The sequence below is a fragment of the Megalobrama amblycephala genome, unplaced genomic scaffold (assembly GCF_018812025.1).
Source record: "Megalobrama amblycephala isolate DHTTF-2021 unplaced genomic scaffold, ASM1881202v1 scaffold490, whole genome shotgun sequence".
Lineage (NCBI taxonomy): Eukaryota > Metazoa > Chordata > Actinopteri > Cypriniformes > Xenocyprididae > Megalobrama > Megalobrama amblycephala.
In genome coordinates this window covers 74909-96289 of record NW_025953408.1, presented here as the reverse complement: position 1 = coordinate 96289, position 21381 = coordinate 74909, and the positions used below count along the sequence as shown (strand labels likewise).

The 21381-nt window shown below is 41.6% G+C and overlaps 1 protein-coding gene across 2 annotated transcripts; it reads right to left on the bottom strand.

The window, feature by feature from the left end:
- Positions 1-1027: 1027 nt before the first annotated feature.
- On the bottom strand, positions 1028-20373 carry LOC125261807 (H-2 class I histocompatibility antigen, D-37 alpha chain-like). Of its 2 annotated transcripts, none has more exons than XM_048180356.1 (6): positions 20165-20373; positions 11034-11270; positions 3404-3682; positions 2369-2497; positions 1772-1829; positions 1028-1405 (listed from the first exon to the last, which is right to left on the bottom strand). In XM_048180356.1, the coding sequence occupies exons 1-6, from the start codon at positions 20217-20219 to the stop codon at positions 1354-1356; spliced, it is 810 nt and encodes a 269-aa protein (XP_048036313.1). In that variant the 5' UTR covers positions 20220-20373; the 3' UTR covers positions 1028-1353. The 2 variants fall into 2 exon arrangements, with proteins under 2 accessions (XP_048036313.1, XP_048036314.1); XM_048180357.1 differs by lacking the exon at positions 20165-20373 and adding an exon at positions 11456-11584.
- Positions 20374-21381: the final 1008 nt, after the last annotated feature.

The following is a 21381-nucleotide window of genomic DNA, read 5'->3' as shown; positions in this document are numbered from 1 at the left end:
TCATGCATTGCTGCATGAATAAATTATGAGCTGAATTGTCTTAGTAATTTTCTTTATTCTCATATTTTATTTTGTTCCGTTTATGCAACTTTTTAGCTTGTTTTCTAATGTTCAGAGTTGATCTGTTGATCAGAATATGTTGCTTGTCACCATTGTTGAGATTCACAGACTGATTCTTGATGTCTGTGTGTGCCTAAGATAAAGATTTTTTTTTTTTTTGAAGAGAACTTTTAAGAAATCCTTCAGATTATATTGATAAAGCTGATCTCCTGCTGTAGAATCACAGTTCTGCTGTAATCAATAATGTAAATCTAACTCAGAGATTGGGCTCTAGATGAGTTCAGTGATTCAGATCAAATAATGATCATGTGAAAACATAACCAACACCACCTGATCATCTTTTCTCTTTGCTTGTCTGGCTTTTATAACTCAGTTACAGCAGTCCAAACAAATTCTAACATTAAAAAGCGAAGGGTCAAAACAAGAGCCCAACTAAAGCAAACCCTCATCTCCACGATGGTGGCTTAAAAATTGTGATTTTCTCCTTTGGTGATTCTGCTTGTTATCATCAGGTGTCTTCAATAATGCTCAATCATCACTCAATTAATCACTTATTTATCTCATTAACTTTAACAGCGCTTCAGCGGGTGGAAAAAAAAATATGGCAGGACTTTTACTTTCTGACCCCTGGACTTTCCACCTCTGATATTTACACAACATACAGCCAGGAACATGTTGAGGAACACTGTCCCATTTTGTTTACACCATTACAGACAATGTTAAAATTTTAGTGTGTAATTACAGTATATTTCAGGTTAATAAGTAGGGCTTATCTTAGCCTAAAATCAGCCAATTAGCTTATTTTATATTCTAGCTTGTCATTGATATAACAAATGTTTTCATTTGTCATACATATGACTTGGTTAGATCAGAAATTTTAATATGAATATACAAGATCCAAGACCCCAAACAAATTAAACACTAATCACCTTTATAGTGACTTCAAAACAATTACAGTGGTAAACAATATAATTTCTCAAAGTTGCAAGAATGAAGACAACTTTATAATGTGAATTCACAGTAAAACAAGAACAGTAAATTACTGTGATGTAAGTATGCCTTTCATTTTGCTGTTGATTATCAGTAATTGATAATAAAAAGAAAATGAATAAAGTAATTTATTGTCAAATAATACTCCTGTAAATCCTTGGAAATTTTTTACAGTATACAGCATTAGAAACACAGTCACAAAGTGTTTAAATCTGATATTCAAACAATGTAAAACAGTTTTCACCTTTCATTCAGTTTTCATCTTTCATCAGTTTTAATGTGATTTAAAACAAAAACAAAGAATTATGCAGCATGTGAAACACATGGGTTCTTGATCCTCCGGAGCATTCGGGAACTGTGAAATATGAAAAGTTTGAAGCAATGTCATAGTTCATCTAATCATATAAGAACGCAATAAAAAGAGACTGGTACTGTCATGATTAAGAATTATTATGGATGCTTAAGTGACTTGCAAACAGCCATTAGAAACAGCTGAAGGAACAAAATACTTTTTTCCTTAATTATCAATGAAATCTGCCGAGAGCATGTGCAATGTAACTATCAAGTGTAAATTGGGTTAAGAAATGCTTTTCTGGGGCAATAAATAATGGCACAAATCTTAGTAAATCACATTGCATGATTCATTTCAATACTATTTTGTGTCTGAAAGGGAAACTCCTACAAATGCATATGCAATAAAGTCAGTCACAAAAATAGATACCTTTCATCAGAATAACGAATTCGCCTTAAATCCCGCAGTAGAATGGGATCATATGGATCTAGGGAAGATAAAAAGATTATGCCATAAAAACATTTCAATTTGAGTACATACAGATTTTCTCTTGAATTTTTTTTTAGGCTGCACTTATGTCACATTCTAATTCATTTGTTATGGATAATCTTACTTTAGTTTGTGACCATCAAAGAAAATACAAATAAATTCCAAATCAAAATAATATCATCAAAATCTCTACTGGTTAAAATATTTTTACCGTCATATTATGTATACTGTCAAAACATCATTTTAATAGATACATTTTAAAATCAACATAATTGAATATTTAAAAACAGGAGATTTAAAGAAAACATGCTAAGATCAGGGGTGTCCAACCCTGCTGCTGGAGCATTACCACCCTGCAGATTTTAGTTCAAACCCTAATCCAACACACCTGTCTGTAATTATCAAGCAGCCCTGGACACCATAATTAGCTGGTTCAGATGCGTTTGATTCTGGTTGGAGCTAAAATCTGCAGGGTGGTAGGCCTCCAGGACCAAGGTTGGACACCCCTGGTTTACATGTTAAAAGCTCAGTACTTACAACTGTCTTGGTACCATTTTTGTACTTTCAAACAAGGCACAGCAACAATTAAAGCTACAGCTAGAACTACAGCTGCTACTCCTGCTATCATAATCCATTCAGGTATTTTACAGTCAATGCATGTTTCATCTGCAGGAATGAAAAAAAAAACATGATAAATGTTATATCAACATTATAAACTGTTGAACTGTGGCACTTTGACTGTAATTGTGGAAAGCAACAAAAAATCCAGCATTAGGGGCTTTCGCACAGAATAGTTCTAGGAACTTAGTTCTAGGAACTATCCATTAGGATAGTTTCCCAGGAACTAATTTCACTCTTAGTGTTACTGGTTGCACTCGCACAGGGAATAGGAACTGTGAATCGGCTGACAGTGGTGTCTTCAATCGCGGCATTTACTAACGCTAAAAACCGATGAATGGAGGATGCCGTGATTGGAGCTGTGTGTCATGGGTTTCGTGATGACAGAGATGGAATGTAAAAGCATAATCTATGAGACTGAAAGAGCAAAAAGTGGAGCTAAGAGACTAAATCTTCTATGATTTTCAGTATCAAGGCATATAAAAGAACACAACCCTGCAGACAACAGGTAAATGCCGTTTTCGCTGTTTTCCATTTTTGTGAAGTAAATATGTTTACACAGCTTTTTAAAAATGCTAGGTGCTGGTGTTTGACATACATTTGACCGATCAATGTACACTCATGTCACTGATAGTTCCTATAGAACTGGTTTAGACCCTACTCTAAGTTTAGTTCTTCTAAGTTTAGGTCTTCCTAGAACTAAAATCGTTCGTCCTGTGGTGCGAACACGGCAAAATCCAGGTACTTCAGCCAATGAAAAGGTTCCTTTGGTGCAAAAGCCCCTATAATTGTGTTGTCCTCTTACAAATTTGCAAATGACTTGTATTATTACATTTATTAATGCAGAGATTATTAAATTATTAATAATACATTATTAAATTATTAATGCAGAAGGACCACTCATGTATAAACTCTATTCTGCTCATAATCAACCAATATTTTGTTGATATTTACCCCATTCTTCTACAACTGGTTCAGCCAGACTGCTGTGAATGAGCAGACAGTCATAAGATCCTTCATAGTTTCTGTCGATCTTCACACTGGTGCTCATCTGAAAGGTTTCATCATCATTTGGTCTGATTCCAGAAGATGTTTGATCCTCAAGATTAGTTCTGTCCAATCTAATGAACATCAACATCTGAACATCTCTGGGGTAGAAACCAGTGGCCAGACACATCAGAACCAGTTCACGCTTACTATATTCTGTCGCAAATATGTGAACATCTGGTGAACCTGTGGCAGGAAAAAAAATAAATAAAATAAACTTCAAAGAATTTGGTTTTGTGTGCTGTGAAAAAAGTGTTCTTCGTTTTGTGGGTATGATCATAATTCTCTCTTCAATGATATCTAGCTCACATGCAAACTATTGGTGTGACAATTTAACCAATGAAAAAGCATCAAGTTCCTGCTGTCCAAATGAAAATTATTTGTTGGGCCTCCTTTTGATTTGACAGAGACACTATCTAAAACTACTGTTTTACCCTCTTCACTTTTCACTTTCACAGTCACTAGATCTGCAGTGAGAAACATGAAGCATCAGATTAACTAATGCACACACACAATTACATCTGAGAGAGAAAACATTTAGGGTTACTTATGTAACCCTGGTTTCCTGAGATACTGGGAACAAGTGTTGACGAGTTCGCTGAGGTTTATGGGGAAAATGTAGTTTTCTCAGAATCCTTAAGGCTGATGGTTCATATCTGTGCACCTGCACAGACAAATGGCATTTCAGCCCGCTAGGATTAATGGCTTATATAAGTCATGAAGGAATGGCATATCATCAGAATCTTTTGACTTAGTGGCTAGCATGTCTTACTGGCAGCATAGTAGTACGGCAAGCTATGCAATGCTCATTCCCGTTATCTCATAAATGTTCCCTTGCAGTTCACTTGCATTGCGTCAGTTCGTTAACGTTTATGGGGAACTAAATCCAGTAGTGCTGTGCTTCAAGCGCAGAATGGAAGCCACTCTGTGAGCCAATAGCTTTGGAGACGCTCGATTGAGGTTGTCTCAAAGGGAGGGTCCCTAAGTGCCCTAAGAACTGTGGAGAGGTCGCACGACAGGACCAAGCAAGGGCCGGGAGGATTCAACCTCCTAGTCCTTCGGAGAAATTTAATGACTAGGTCAGGTTTCCCAATCGATTGTCCAGCCGTCTGGACATGATTTGCCATAATGGCTGCCACATACACCTTGAGAGTCAAGGGGGTGTGCCAACCATCCAGCATTTCCTTCAGAAATGTGAGAACTGACACAATCTCACATTTAATATGAACTAATTTCCAAACTAAGCACCAGCTTGACAAAATAGACAATTTTTGGGCATATAGGCGGAAAGGGAAGGGGGCATTCACATCCGAGATTGTTCTCATGACCCCCTGGAAAAGGCATTGCCGTTCCTGTCAAGGGGTCAAACATGCAGGTTCCACAACTCTGGTTAGGGGTTTCTCCACAGTGGTATGGGCCACGGGCTGCTGACAGTAGCTGGACCAATTCTGGGAACCAAGACTGGTTCAGCCAGTGTGGTGCCACCAGAAGAACTGAACATCCCTCCTCCTTGATCCTACTGAAGACCTGCAGGAGTAATGCTACAGGAGGGAAGGCATTAAGGCGGAGGCAAGGCAACCTCTGGGCCAGCGTGTCCAATTCCTTTGAAAAGTATATCTGGCAGTGGGAGTTCTCTTCCGTCACAAAGAGATCCACAGGTCCGAAGGTGCGGCATATTACGTTGACCGCCTGGTGGTGGAGTCTCCATTCCCCTGGGGGCAGTCAGCCCTCACTGAGCGTAGGTTCTTCTGTGCCTATAGGAGAAGACAGTTTGCCTGTCTGTTCAGAGACAGGTGTGATTTAAATACTTGGTGGTTTATAAGAGCAACCACTGTCTGTTGTACAAGCTGACCAGGACGTGATCACCCCTGAGTTCCTTCTGGGACTCCTTGAAGGCCAGAATCACCACCATCATTTCTAGATGGTTGATGTGCCAATCCAACATGGGAGTTGCCCATGAGCCGAAGGTTATTCTGCCGTCACACAGGGTGCCCCAGCCTGTCTTGGAGGCATCTGTCATGACCACTTTCCTTCTGGAAACCGAGCCCAGCATTATCCCATTCTGATAAAAGCAGAAGGATTTTCAAGGGACCAAGGCCTCGACGCAGCCACGGATAACCTTGAGAGTATTCCAGCCCATGCACCACACACGGGGTAGGACACAGTCCTTCAACCAGAGCATGAGTGGTCACATATGGAGCAAGCCCAGCAAGCCCATGAGGCCCAACAGCTTCTGAAACATCTTAAGGGGGAGAAGAGACCTCACCCTGATGAGGCTGCCATGCTCCTGATATTCAGGACAAGCTTCTGTGAGAGCCAAGCCTGCATTTGAGCTGAGAAATGAAATTTGTTGGCTGGGGAGCAGCACGCTCTTGCCAAACTTCACCCTGAATACTGGGTTCTCTAGGTGGCTGAGGAGCAGGGATCTGTGTGCACAAAGCTCCCTTTCCAATTGGGTTATAAGTAGTCAATTGTTGAGCTAGTTGAGTATGTGGATTCCTGTCTGTCTCAGAGGGGAGAAAGCCGTGTCTACACATTTATGAAGTGCTAGAGAGAGTTCTAACGGAAGAACTAAATATTGGTACACCACCCCCTCGAACATGAATCTTAAGAACGGTCTGTGATGAGGGGAATCTGAATATGAAAGTAAGTGCCTTTCAAATCCAAATATAAACCAATTCTGCAGAGCAGGATTATAATGCGGCCAATGGCTTGGGCAGGGGCTTTGGTGGGTCGCAGGGCCAAGTCCGTTGCGGTGCACGTCTCCTTAAACAGGTCCAGACTTGTCCATGTCGTGGAGAAGCTTGGCCTGATAAACCTGAAGCTTTGCCATTGTATGTAGTTCTGTGGAGTCCTGGCTATCAGTGGCGAGAAGGAAGAGGCGAGTAGAGGCTTCAGTCTTCTTCAGAGCAGGGAGAGATGATCTTTGTGCAAAAGGAGAAAGATTCTGATGATGTGGCATTCCTGTGTGACTTATATAGGCCATTAACCCTGCCCTTTCTGTGGACTGAAATGCCATTTGTCTGTGCAGGTGAACATGAACCAATCAGTCTTCAGGATTTTGAGAAAACTGAGTTTAGCGGGTTTTGCAAAAAGGAACCCTTGCATATACAATCAAACCAAAATTTATGTAGACACCTTGAACATTTCATTCATTAATACATTGTATTCACTATAGTTTAAAAAAATGGTAATAAAATTGGTATGATCACCAGCTGGAGTGCCCTTGAGGGCCACCAGGGGCACTCCATTCTAGACTGTTGTCACTGTTTTGGACTCCATTACCCTTAACTCTCTGCCTGTTCTATCAGCCATGATTGTTTGCAGCTGTTTGTCATTAGCATATCACCTTGGTCTATAAAAGCCTGGACTTCACAGTCACTCATCACTAGATCTTGTTTATGTATTGTACTGCGTATCTGAACACTTTCCTAAAGTCCTCTGTTTTCCTAGTTTCTGTGTTCTGCTTGGTTCTTTGGATTTCTTTGTTTACTCTTGCCTTGGACATTATCTTTGTTTCGATTGCTCACTTGTGTATGACCTTTGCCCGCTAATTAAAATTAAATTCCTCCTGTAGTCAATTATTTAAAAAAATAAAAAAATGTAATAAATCAAAATCAGAATTTTTAACGAACTGAATAGCTCTCTCAGACCTTGATGGCGATTCCACACTGACTGACATATGCACATGAATCACAATCACAGGCTCACGCTCAGAGCAATATTGTTTTAGCTATGTTTATATTATTAAAATATTTCAAAGGACAAAAACCATTTATTTTTAAAAAACTTTATTGGCTTTACTTCAAGTCAGCTGTCACTTTACTTTGGCGCAAGCCCCTATGTGCTGGCACACTAGGTGTTATGAACCGGGTTTGATTTTCTCCCTGTTTCCTCTTGTCCCTCTGTCTTCATTGCCAATTAAGCCGGGCACACATTTAACGACTAGCTAAAACATTCTAAGACTGAGCTCAACATACAGCGATTGTTTCCTGCAACTGAAGCAGATTTACAGTGGGTACAGAAAGTATTCAGACCCCCTTAAATTTTTCACTCTTTGTTATATTGCAGCCATTTACTAAAATCATTTAAGTTCATTTTTTTCCTCATTAATGTACACACAGCACCCCATATTGACAGAAAAACACAGGATTGTTGACATTTTTGCAGATTTATTAAAAAAGAAAAACTGAAATATCACATGGTCCTAAGTATTCAGACCCTTTGCTGTGACACTCATATATTTAACTCAGGTGCTGTCCATTTCTTCTGATCATCCTTGAGATGGTTCTACACCTTCATTTGAGTCCAGCTGTGTTTGATTATACTGATTGGACTTGATTAGGAAAGCCACACACCTGTCTATATAAGACCTTACAGCTCACAGTGCATGTCAGAGCAAATGAGAATCATGAGGTCAAAGGAACTGCCTGAAGAGCTCAGAGACAGAATTGTGGCAAGGCACAGATCTGGCCAAGGTTACAAAAAAAATTCTGCTGCACTTAAGGTTCCTAAGAGCACAGTGGCCTCCATAATCCTTAAATGGAAGATGTTTGGGATGACCAGAACCCTTCCTAGAGCTGGCCATCCAGCCAAACTGAGCTATCGGGGAGAAGAGCCTTGGTGAGAGAGGTAAAGAAGAACCCAAAGATCACTGTGGCTGAGCTCCAGAGATGCAGTCGGGAGATGGGAGAAAGTTGTAGAAAGTCAACCATCACTGCAGCCCTCCACCAGTCGGGGCTTTATGGCAGAGTGGCCCGACGGAAGCCTCTCCTCAGTGCAAGACACATGAAAGCCCGCATGGAGTTTGCCAAGATGGTGAGAAATAAGATTCTCTGGTCTGATGAGACCAAGATAGAACTTTTTGGAGAAAAGCAGGCACTGCTCATCACCTGTCCAATACAGTCCCAACAGTGAAGCATGGCGGTGGCAGCATCATGCTGTGGGGGTGTTTTTCAGCTGCAGGGACAGGACGACTGGTTGCAATCGAGGGAAAGATGAATGCGGCCAAGTACAGGGATATCCTGACGAAAACCTTCTCCAGAGTGCTCAGGACCTCAGACTGGGCCGAAGGTTTATCTTCCAACAAGACAATGACCCTAAGCACACAGCTAAAATAACGAAGGAGTGGCTTCACAACAACTCCGTGACTGTTCTTGAATGGCCCAGCCAGAGCCCTGACTTAAACCCAATTGAGCATCTCTGGAGAGACCTAAAAATGGCTGTCCACCAACGTTTACCATCCAACCTGACAGAACTGGAGAGGATCTGCAAGGAGGAATGGCAGAGGATCCCCAAATCCAGGTGTGAAAAACTTGCTGCATCTTTCCCAAAAAGACTCATGGCTGTATTAGATCAAAAGGGTGCTTCTACTAAATACTGAGCAAAGGGTCTGAATACTTAGGACCATGTGATATTTCAGTTTTTCTTTTTTAATAAATCTGCAAAAATGTCAACAATCCTGTGTTTTTCTGTCAATATAGGGTGCTGTGTGTACATTGAGGAAAAAAAATGAACTTAAATGATTTTAGCAAATGGCTGCAATATAACAAAGAGTGAAAAATTTAAGGGGGTCTGAATACTTTCCGTACCCACTGCATATACTTACACATGGAATTTGAACACCGACTGTAATCGCAGACTGAACGCGACTGGAAGCGTTTGAGCGCGATCAGTCATAAGTATCAATTTACATTCATAATCAGCCTTACAATCGTTAAGTGTGTGCGCGGCTTCAGACTCAACTGTTTGTCATCACAGTCAGCGCTCGAGCTGAATTGCCTTCACACCTGCTTCACTTCTACTCTGATTTTCTTTGCTATTTCTCCCTGCTGTTTTCTCGCTTCTTTCTCAGATTATTAATTACAGCATTGTGGCGTATATCTCTCTTCTCTGCTCACTTCCAGATATCCTTAACGTTTGATTGTGTGTTCATCTCAGTCTTAGTCTCAATAGCCGTCCTGATACCCGACCATCTGAAAATTTATCTTAATTATGTCAGATTACACTTAAGCAAAACATGGTCAGGTCAAAGTGTCTGAACAATTTTTGGTTCCAGATTTTTATGAGTTTTACTGGTAGTCCAATGTTTAATGAATTTTTGGGTATAATTGTCACAGCTCCCGGACTCCATTTCCCATGATCCTCTTGTCTCCACACCTGCACTCACTTCCCTCGTCTTCTCCCCATCATCACGGATCACCTGCACCTGTTCCTGATCATCATCACTTCCTTTATAATTAATCATCGCGTATATGTGTTTGGTGTTATCCTCCTTTGTTCATTAAAGTACCTAATATTGTGGAGATCTGCATACGTCTCGTCACTACAACACCAGCATCGGTAACAATAATATGTCACAGTTTACTTTATTTTGCTATCCTCATTTACATAAATGAACTATAGTGTCATGTACCCACTAGTAAAAATATATAAAAAATGTCTGAATAATTTTTGGTTTGACTGTATGAACAAAATGTAAATTTTCCTTTTTTTTCCCATAATGTACAACAAAGTTTTTCACAATTTAAAAGTCAATATCAGATACAAAACCACACTCAAATGAGACTAGTTAATTCATCAACCATTTTACATTTCACATTGAATGACCATAAATCTCTATTACTGTACCAGGGAATAATTAGATAATTAAGAAAAAGCCTCCTGGACTGTTTGCCTACAGTGGTTCAGACTGCAAGGTTGCCGAATGACTAAAGATACATTATCAGCAAGATGGTAGAAAACTGTACATTTCTTGTCTATTACCACCCACTTCTAATTATACCAACAATGGAAATAAGCACATTCATAATAGCAAAATATGTGGGAGAGCATTGCTATATTGTAACAATACTGTATTGCAATAAATACCGAATCAGAACTAGTTCGCCCATCACTTGTAATGAAAGAGTTTAATGACAATGTCTGGTAATGGTTACACTTAAAGTTGTTACAAAATAGATGTATGCGATGATAAAATCATATTCCATTAATCGTAACCAGCATATATGTTACCTAAGAGTTGTGGGGGTGGGGGGGAAGGACACACACACACACACACACACACACACACACACACACACACACACACACACACACAGATGGGGACTAATTAAAGTGATCTGATCAGAACTTACTATGTTTTGTGTTGTTAAATGTTGAGATCCAATCCATGCAGTTCTTGAGGAAATACTAGATGAACTGGTTTCGTCCTGTTTGAAGATCCCATCTCTTTTTGGTTCTTTTGGCTTTGGGGTTTTTATCAATCCACTTCATAGTGTCAGAATTAAAGGATATAAAATACTCTCCATCAAATCCATATTCATCAAAGACAGTCAGATTCACTGTTCCATCAGGAAGTTTCTCCAGTTCACAGCCAATTATTCTCTGAAGAACATGAAGCTCTACAATCACAGAACAACACTCATGGGAAAATATATAGCCTATAGTGTGCATATAATATGCATAGAATTATATTGAAATATAAGCAGTTTCATAACATGTCTGATATTTATTAAGAGTAAAGCATAAATCTCACCAGAACACTGTGAGTTTGGGCAGTTTGACAGAGTCCTGATCTGATGAATGAACCAGTCTCTATGATCAGGCGGATCATCAGGTGCATTTGTTTGGTCACTTTCAGTCAAAATCCAGACTCTTTCTTTATCACTGAAGTGTTTGATCTGTCTATCATCATAAACAGCTACAGCACTGAACTCTGGGTTCCGGTATGTTCCCATAATGGCTGTAAACATGTAGTGCAGGTAGTGTCTCTCTGAGGAACAAAACACAAACAACAATGAAATAACACATTATGTAAAAAGATAGGCAAAATACTGTTTATTAAAAAACACCTTTAATATAACCTGAAGACAATTTCAAATTGTTTGTAGTATGTTTCTATGTAACTGGTTGCCTATCTGTCAATCAGAGTGCTGTATACAAAAACCGTGTTCTTACCTCGCTGTGCATCAGTTAAAAAAGGGCAAAACAGTAAATAAATAAGCAAAATCATTTTATGTCTACATAGAACATGTTTTAAACTACAGTCTATTTATATTTCAGAGGAGCAGTATGTACACATTAAATGAGAAACTGAAAGTTGTGAAAATTGGATGCTTGCTTAATGAAATCACAACATGTTTGTCTTCATTCCTGAGGTCACGTTGTTAAAAAGGCATCATATTACATATGCCATTTTGCATACAGTATGTAATATGATGCCTATGATTTTGCATACAAGGATTTCTGAAGGATCATGTGACACTGAAGACTGGAATAATGATGGTGACAATTCAGCTTTGATCACAGTGATAAATTATATTATATTAAAATATTAAAATAGAAAACCATAATTTTAAATTGTAATAATATTCCACAATATTATTATTTTTTCTGTATTTATTATGAAATAAATGTAGTCTTAATGAGCATAAGAGACTTTGTTCAAAAATATTAAAAATTAGTATAGTAATAGTATAAAATGGTGTTTCCAAACTTTTAACTGGTAGTGTATATTGCAGACCATGAACGTTTACTAAATGCTTCTGTAGTCCATTTCTACAGTCTTCTACAGGTTATGAATTCAAAACCACAAGCTTGTGGTCATGTAATTTTCACACTGAAAATTGCAAATTCATTTCTTAACCTTTTTTAATTGGCTTTGGTACAGTTTTCACAAGTATGAGCCATATTTTCAAAAGTTATGCTTGTAAGGCATCTTTACACAGCAGAGGTAAGCAGGGGCGGACTGGCCATCTGTGTGATCTGGAGAATCACAGAACGGCCGGTACTCCAGGACGGCCGGCGGGCCGGCCCACCACCCGCCACGCACGCAGTCATCATCTGTTTTTTTCCCCAACTAATCTGTTTCACACTCCAGTACTGTAGGTGGCAGCAATGCACCTTTAAGTTGTATGCCAGCTGCACTGGCCGTGGCCGCCAAGTAAGCAGCAAAGACGTTAGATCCATAGACAGTAAAAGAAATGGACACAGCCACCCCATTGGAACTCAATTGAGACAAGTGAAGCCCATTTTTAGCGATTTTTAGCACTTCCGTTTCTGACGCGCAGACTCAAACTAAGCTTGATGACGTCAGCAACCTGTCTGACAGATGTAAATCTTCTAGTAGCTGTGCGTGCAAACTGCCATCGTTAATCTTGCAGAGACGGCGAGCTTGAGCGGGGAGTTCTTTGGCGTGAGTGAGCAGGAGTAAGTATTCTGATTAATTATTTTGTATAGTATTTTAAAATGTAACGCCAGTACGCCATATTAAGTTAATGCATACTATTGCCTGCGAGCTTCTCCTCCTGTCTGTACGGTAATTTCTCTACTGTGCGACAGAGAGTCGAGTGGTTATGACGCAATCGTTAGCCTATTTTACAAAAACTGTTTCTACGGGGCCATAATGTAACATAGAAGGTAATGGAGCCCTTTATACATTGTCGTGTATCTTTAGAAATAAATAATGGACAAATGGAGTCTTTAAACGCCTCAGATGTAAAGTTATTCGCTGTCAAAGTGACGCCAAAATGAATGGGAGTCAATGGGATGCTAACGCAAGTGAAGTTCGGCTACAAGATGGCGGCACGCGGCCAACTTCAACTTCCGGTCGACTTCCTTGGGCACTGGTTAGATCAGTGGTCTCAAACTGCCGGCCCGCCCACCGATCTCAAAAATAAAACATAATCCGGCCCGCTAAATTATTATTATTATTATTATTCTCTAGTTGCTACCTGTCTGATATGCAAAGAAAAAGTCGCCGTTCTAAGGGGCATTCACATATCGCGTCACATAAGCGGCCGCACTGCGTTCTCCTTTCCAATGCGCTTTCGCTCCAGTGGCGTCTGTCGTTGCTATGCAACCATGAGCCGCGCTCTCAATCGCTTCTATTATGAGCGTGCTTGCCTAAATTACAGTAAAAGCACTCGACTTTAAGTCACGAGCGCCGATTTAAACCACCGAAACGCGTCCGATGCAGCCATTAAACGTTACCGATGCTCAAACGGCATCTTGGACAAATGTGGCCCAGCTGTGTGAGCACAAGCGCTGCAGGTGTCTGTCAAGAAACAGAGGAGTGTACAAATGTATTCAGGGATTGTATTTGTTCAGTACAGTGTTGTTCAGTGCAAGATTTTAATGTTATTTAAGCTAACATAAAGTAAGGGAAAATACTTCCACTAGATGTTAAAAACTAATAATGTATGTAACAATGAGAGATTTTTATTTTTTTGGCAAATAAAGTTATATAGCTCCAGTTTTTTTGTTTATTTCGGACCCCTCCACGCCACAAGTGTTGCTGGTTTTGTTCCTAAATTACTGATTTTTTATTCCATATATCTTGTTGGATGTGAGAAGTCGCACCAGACTATTGCAATTAATAGTATTATATTAGTAATAGTATTATATAATTATATTACACTCTGTAACAATGAGAGAGACACTGCTGTTTACATTTAGTATGGTAAATACGATATTTATAGTATAGGTATAAAAATATTTTAGTAGGCCTAATGAAATTTGAAGTAAATGAGAAATAATGCAAAGGAAAGTAAATTTTCTGAAAAGTTGCGCTTTCTTGCGCTTGAAGGATAATATGGCCCTCCTATGAGGTGTCAATCACAGAATCGGCCCCCCGACAATTTGAGTTTGAGACCCCTGCTATAAGAGTATTCAAGTTAATCTAATATGCTTTTAACACAACATCTAGTCAACATCAGTGCTATTGTTATAATTTGGATGGTATAGTATCATGACCCACAATTAAAGTCTTGTGACACTCATGCCAGACGTTATTGTTGTTGTTGTCGAGTTTCCGCACGCCAATTGCTTTGGGCTGGGCCTAGTCAAAGTCCAGGGCCGTTTTTTAGTCCCAGTCCGTCCCTGGAGGTAAGGCAGCACTGTGCCTGCATAACATTTTGTGCAAAGATGAAATTCAGCATAAAATCCAGGCTAAATTATGTCTGCTTTGACCCTCAACCCTTTGTATATTGAAGTATACAGTTGTAAGTGTAAATGTATTTATGGCACCGGTTTTTAAAATTTGAGCACAGAACACCACTGAGAATATAGTATTGCTGTATTAAAAGGAATATTCTGTTTCATGACAAAACATAATTGAAAATTCATAATTTTGTCGGTCAGTGTCAGCACTGGGTTTTGGGAAATATTGTTTACATTCTGCTTTTTTTCTCCATTTTCTTCCTCTCTGTTACTCTAGATTCACTGTACCTGCAGATCATATTGAAACATATAGGCCTAGTGTGTGGAGGATACATGCTCCTATAAGAGTAATTATGATAATATTCTCCTCCATCACAGTCAGTGGTGTCACTAAAAATGTAAAAAAAAAAAAAATCACTTAATAAAAATTAGGTAACGCAACACAAGTTCTAAATATTTTGTAACAGCTTAATTAAATTGTGTTCAATCCACTTATACTGTAACCCACTAAACACTGGACGTCGGATAGACGTGCAGATCATGTCTATATTAGGTCCGTCGGTCCATGACCATTTCTGAACATCTATTCGACGTCCAAACTAGGTCCACTATTTGGACGTCCAACCATGACCCAATTTGGACGTCATCTTGACGTTCAACATTTGACCTTTGAACGGGGTAATTTTTTTTGGACGTCATTTGGACGTCTATAACAGATGCAGGAAATGTACATGATTAACATGTAATATTTGTTTTATAGGGCCTATCAACATGATTAATACACGAAGAGTTCAGATGCAAAAGCCTCTAAGTGCCATCTGAAATTTTATCAAGCTTGTATATTTAAGTTCAATAATTTCACTTAAATGGCAATGCAAATTACCTATTAACTGTCATTTAAGTGAAATTTATTTTTAGTGCTATATCATACTTTTACTGTATTATTTCAATCATTGTTGTTAGATTTGTTTTTATATTTGAGTAAATTATGATCCAGCTATGTTGTCGGGGGGCTATATGCCCCTGGTAGGGTCACCCAAGGCAAACAGGTCCTAGGTGACAGGTCAGACTAAGAATGGTTCAAAAAAGCCCCTTATGAAAAGATTTCCACCAAGATCAGTTACGTCGCCCGGTATGGCGCAACCGGGGCCCCACCCTGGAGCCAGGCCCGGGGTTGGGGCTCGCATGCGAGCGCCTGGTGGCCGGGTCTTACCCCACGGGGCCCGGTCGGGCTCAGCCCGAAGCAGCGACGTGGGGTCGACCTCCCGTGGGCCCACCACCTGCGGGAGGGATCGTAAGGGGCCGGTGCATTGTGGATTGGGCAGCAGTCGAAGGCGGGGGCCTCGGCGACCCAATCCCCGGACACGGAATCTTGTGCTAGGGACATGGAATGTCACCTCGCTGGGGGGGAAGGAGCCTGAGCTTGTGCGGGAGGTTGAGAGGTACCGACTAGAGATAGTTGGGCTCACCTCCACGCACAGTTTGGGCTCTGGAACCCAACTCCTCGAGAGAGGCTGGACTCTCCACTACTCTGGAGTTGCCCGCAGTGAGAGGCGGCGGGCTGGTGTGGGCTTGCTCATAGCCCCCCAGCTTAGCCGAAATGTGTTGGAGTTTACCCCGGTGAACGAGAGGGTCGCTTCCCTGCGCCTTCGGGCCGGGGATAGGTCTCTCACTGTAATTTGTGCCTATGGGCCGAATTGCAGTGCAGAGTACCCGGCCTTCTTGGAGTCTCTGGGAGGGGTGCTAGAAAGTGCTCCGACTGGGGACTCCGTCGTTCTACTGGGGGATTTCAACGCTCACGTGGGCAATGACAGTGACACATGGAGGGGAGTGATTGGGAGGAATGGCCCCCCTGATCTGAACTCGAGTGGTGTTCTGTTATTGGACTTCTGTGCTAGTCATGGCTTGTCCATAACGAACACCATGTTCAAGCATAAGGGTGTCCATCAGTGCACATGGCACCAGGACACCCTAGGCCGGAGATCGATGATCGACTTTGTGGTTGTTTCATCGGACCTCCGGCCGTATGTCTTGGACACTCGGGTGAAGAGAGGGGCGGAGCTGTCAACTGATCACCACCTGGTGGTGAGTTGGATCCGATGGCGAGGGAGGAGGCTGGACAGACTCGGCAGACCCAAACGTGTTGTGAGGGTCTGCTGGGAACGTTTGGCCGAGCCCCCTGTCAGAGAGGTCTTCAACTCCCACCTCCGGCAGAGCTTCGATCGGATCCCGAGGGAGGTTGGAGACATGGAGTCTGAGTGGACAATGTTCTCAGCCTCCATTGTAGACGCGGCCATTCGGAGCTGTGGCCGTAAGGTCTCCGGGGCCTGTCGTGGCGGCAATCCCCAAACCCGGTGGTGGACACCGGAAGTAAGGGATGCCGTCAAGCTGAAGAAGGAGTCCTATCGAGCCTGGCTGGCTTGTGGGACTCCTGAGGCAGCTGACGGGTACCGGCAGGCCAAGCGGACTGCAGCCCGGATGGTTGTGGAGGCAAAAACTCGGGTCTGGGAGGAGTTTGGTGAGGCCATGGAGAAAGACTATCGGTCGGCCTCGAGGAGATTCTGGCAAACCATCCGGCGCCTCAGGAAGGGGAAGCAGTGCCCTGCCAACACTGTTTACAGTGGAAGTGGGCAGCTGTTGACCTCAACTGGGGATATCGTCGGACGGTGGAAGGAATACTTCGAGGATCTCCTCAACCCCAGCGACACGTCTTCCTCTGAGGAAGCAGAGGCCGAGGGCTCAGAGGTGGACCCGTCCATCACCCAAGCTGAAGTCACCGAGGTAGTTCAGAAGCTTCTCGGTGGCAAGGCACCGGGGGTGGATGAGATCTGCCTTGAGTACCTTAAGTCTCTGGATGTTGCAGGGCTGTCTTGGTTGACACGCCTCTGCAACATCGCGTGGCGGTTGGGGACAGTGCCCATGGACTGGCGGACCGGGGTGGTAATCCCTCTTTATAAGAAGGGGGATCGGAGAGTGTGTTCCAACTACAGGGGGATCACACTCCTCAGCCTCCCTGGAAAAGTCTATGCCAGGGTACTGGAGAGGAGAATTCGGCCGATAGTCGAACATCGGATCCAGGAGGAACAATGCGGTTTTCGTCCCGGTCGTGGAACACTGGACCAGCTCTATACCCTCTTCAGGGTGTTGGAGGGTTCATGGGAGTTTGCCCAACCAGTCCACATGTGCTTTGTGGATATGGAGAAGGCATTCGACCGTGTCCCTCGTGGCACTCTGTGGGGGGTGCTCTGGGAGTATGGGGTCCGGGGCCCCTTGCTAAGGGCTGTCCGGTCCCTGTACGACCAGAGCAGGAGCTTGGTTCGCATTGCCGGCAGTAAGTCAGGCCTGTTCCCGGTGCGTGTTGGACTCCGGCAGGGCTGCCCTTTGTCACCGGTCCTGTTCATTGTTTTTATGGACAGGATTTCTAGGCGCAGCCAGGGGCCAGAGGGAGTCCGGTTTGGGGACCATAGGATTTCGTCACTGCTTTTTGCAGATGATGTTGTCCTGTTGGCTCCATCAAACCAGGACCTTCAGCGCGCATTGGGACGGTTTGCAGCCGAGTGTGAACTGGCTGGGATGAGAATCAGCACCTCCAAGTCCGAGGCCATGGTTCTCAGCCGGAAAAGGGTGGCTTGCCCCCTTCAGGTTGGTGGAGTAGTCCTGCCTCAAGTGGAGGAGTTTAAGTATCTTGGGGTCTTGTTCACGAGTGAGGGAAGGACGGAGCGGGAGATTGACAGGCGGATCGGTGCAGCTTCTGCAGTAATGCGGTCGATGTACCGGTCCGTCGTGGTAAAGAAGGAGCTGAGCCGTGAGGCGAAGCTCTCGATTTACCGGTCAATCTACGTTCCAACTCTCACCTATGGTCATGAGCTTTGGGTCATGACCGAAAGAATGAGATCCCGGATACAGGCGGTCGAAATGAGCTTCCTCCGTAGGGTGGCTGGGCGTTCCCTTAGAGATAGGGTGAGGAGCTCTGTCACTCGGGAGGAGCTCGGAGTAGAGCCGCTGCTCCTCCACATCGAGAGGAGCCAGCTGAGGTGGCTCGGGCATCTGTTCCGGATGCCTCCTGGACGCCTCCCTGGGGAGGTGTTCCGGGCATGTCCCACCGGGAGGAGGCCCCGGGGAAGACCTAGGACACGCTGGAGGGACTATGTCTCTCGGCTGGCCTGGGAACGCCTCGGGATTCCCCCGGAAGAGCTGGAGGAAGTGTCTGGGGAGAGGGAAGTCTGGCTGTCTCTGCTTAGAATGCTGCCCCCGCGACCCGGCCCCGGATAAAGCGGAAGAAAATGGATGGATGGATGGATGGATGATCCAGTTATTTGGATTTATTTTTAAAGTGGCTTTTGTTTATATTATTGTGTTGTTGCTTTTTTTTTACCAAAAGTGTTGCACTTTTATTTACAGTATTTAAACTTGTGAGTTTGAAACCCTTTTTTACAAAATAAATGAAAACGTCAATGGCAAAATACTTTAGGCTCACGTTTTCTCATAAATCATCTTTGGGTATCTAGAAAAGTGCTATACAAGTGTTATTAATTTTTTATTATTTTGTCTAAATACTTGGTGATATAAATTGCAATATAAGGGGGCGCCAAAAAAAAATCTTGCCTAGGACGCCAAAGAGGCTAGGACCGGCACTGCTGCCAGGGAAGTGGCAAAAACAGTGGGTAGAGGAGAGGATGAGAGAGAGGCCTAAAAACAAATGTAGCTCCACTTTCTTCTTTGCGAGAGTTTGGGATATCCCACAAGCCAAGCTACAAAGGCCTAAATTGATGTTTTAATGTAATTTTAAATGCAGTGTTACACTGATACAATATAAAATTACAAATAATTAAATGTGTTTTATCAGAAATGTTTCTGTTTCATTTTGCAGTTTGACTGGCTCATTTTTGCTGATCAGCCGGGCCATTTTACCTGAACAAAATGTGGGACAGCTAATGTTTCAAAATCTGTAGGGCCTGAACGATTACATTTGATTACATCAGTTCAAGACAAAAATATTAAAAACAGTCCTTATTAATCATAAGAACACAGTTAAATGTCATAGGCTACATATGTTTTTTGTTAGTGTCCTAACAAGCAATTAACCAAAAAGTGGCACAATTTGCCTGATATCACCCTACAAGTGGTAACTAAATAAATTTTTTAATACAGAAAGAGTAGCCTATGTTAAAATGCACATATTAGTTCATATGTCTCAACATAGCACAGTTGAGTAAACCTAGATGTTGTTAGGATTATTTTGATAAGTATACTAAAGAAGAATTTTTAGTACAAAATTAGTGCGCGAAAATAGTGCACTTTAAGTAGGTTACATTTTGGAAGTGTACTTTTTATCACCTGGTTGTGGATTGGAGCGCATCCAGACAGAGCGAGCGACCGAGAAGATGGAAATTTGATCGAAGTAGCCTGTCTTTTACATGTCATTCTAATGGCGATACTGCCTAAATGTCATTATAATTGTATAATGAGAGTGCAAGTAAAAGTAGCCTACGCACGGCGTTTCCTGACACAGTACATCAGGTGACAAAATGGACAGGGACCTGTAAACAAACTACTATAAATATGCTTTAAAAGTTTATTTTATATGGGCTACAATTGTATAATACCATAAATTTGTTTCTAGTAGCTACATCTGTAGGTTCTGCATGTAATGTGTTTTCCCATTTTTGCTGGTAAAGATCAGTAGTTAGTTTGTTCCCTACCGAAACTAATAAGGCTTGTTCTTACCTTGCTGCGCGTCCCTTGGAAAAGAGTTAAACAATATAAAAATAAGCAAAAACATTCCTTTGTCTATACAGAAAATGTTTTAAACAGAGTCTATCAAGCATTTTTGTCCATTATATTTCAGAAGAGAGCCCTGAAGCTTTAACTACATTAATGTGAAAGCATATTAAGTGTCTTCTGGGTTGTATTGAGCGCGTTCACTGGCTGCTTGGTGAAATTACACCTTCGTTTTCATTCCCGAGGGAAAAAGACATCCGCAAAAAGCATCTCTCCAGCAAGCGGCAGTATTGTAACGCTATGCAGAACTGGACACGCCTCTTCACGAGTCTTATCCAATCAGAGGGTGGTGTTTTTCTGTAGACTAACTTGCACTGATGAGATAATGAATTGATTAATTCACGGAAATAAATTAAGAGTATAAATAAGTTGAAAATAGTCCAATTTGATTTCATTTCGATTTTAAGCACTTGGTAGAAGCATGTCTGACATTCAGCTGCAGTGTCTATGTGGTATTTATATAAAAACAGTCACATTCTCAGCAGTTTTATGACAAAGTTTTTAAACAAATATACACAACGATTATAGATGCTTTGCATTTAAAATAAGTTTTTTATTTGTTTGTTTTTTTGTCTTTTATAAATGCTTTCAGATCCTTCAACTTGCCAAATTACAGGAACACGAAGGACACAGGTTAATATAATCATGATGCAGCAGCATAATAAAGTAAACATTACACAGAATACTATACTAGGAATACTAGTCCTGGCAGGATTTAAAAACATTTGAAAATAAACGACCTTGAATTCAGCAGAGGGTCATTCAATTTAATACATAAAAAGAATGACCCCTGAAAGTTGAAACCCAATCGCAATAATAACACTTCATGTATTAGAAGAGAGGCTCTATGGGGTGAGGAATGCTCCTAACATCTCTAACATGTATTTGCTTGTTTCATAAAGCTATGAAACTATACATATAAAAATCTTAAATCTAAAGTATTTTCTATAATCTCAATGCTGAAAATTTTCTAATTCTGCACCCCATAATAATCTCAACCCTTACAGTTCCTGTCAGTATTTTAGCAGCAGATGATACAGATACAGCAAATAGCTCAACAATGTTTGGACTAGTGATATATCAGCCAAGTCAATTAACTAATTGAGAAAAAAAAAAAACTTTTTGTCTATCTTTGCCATAATATTAAAAGTCCCATTTCATCA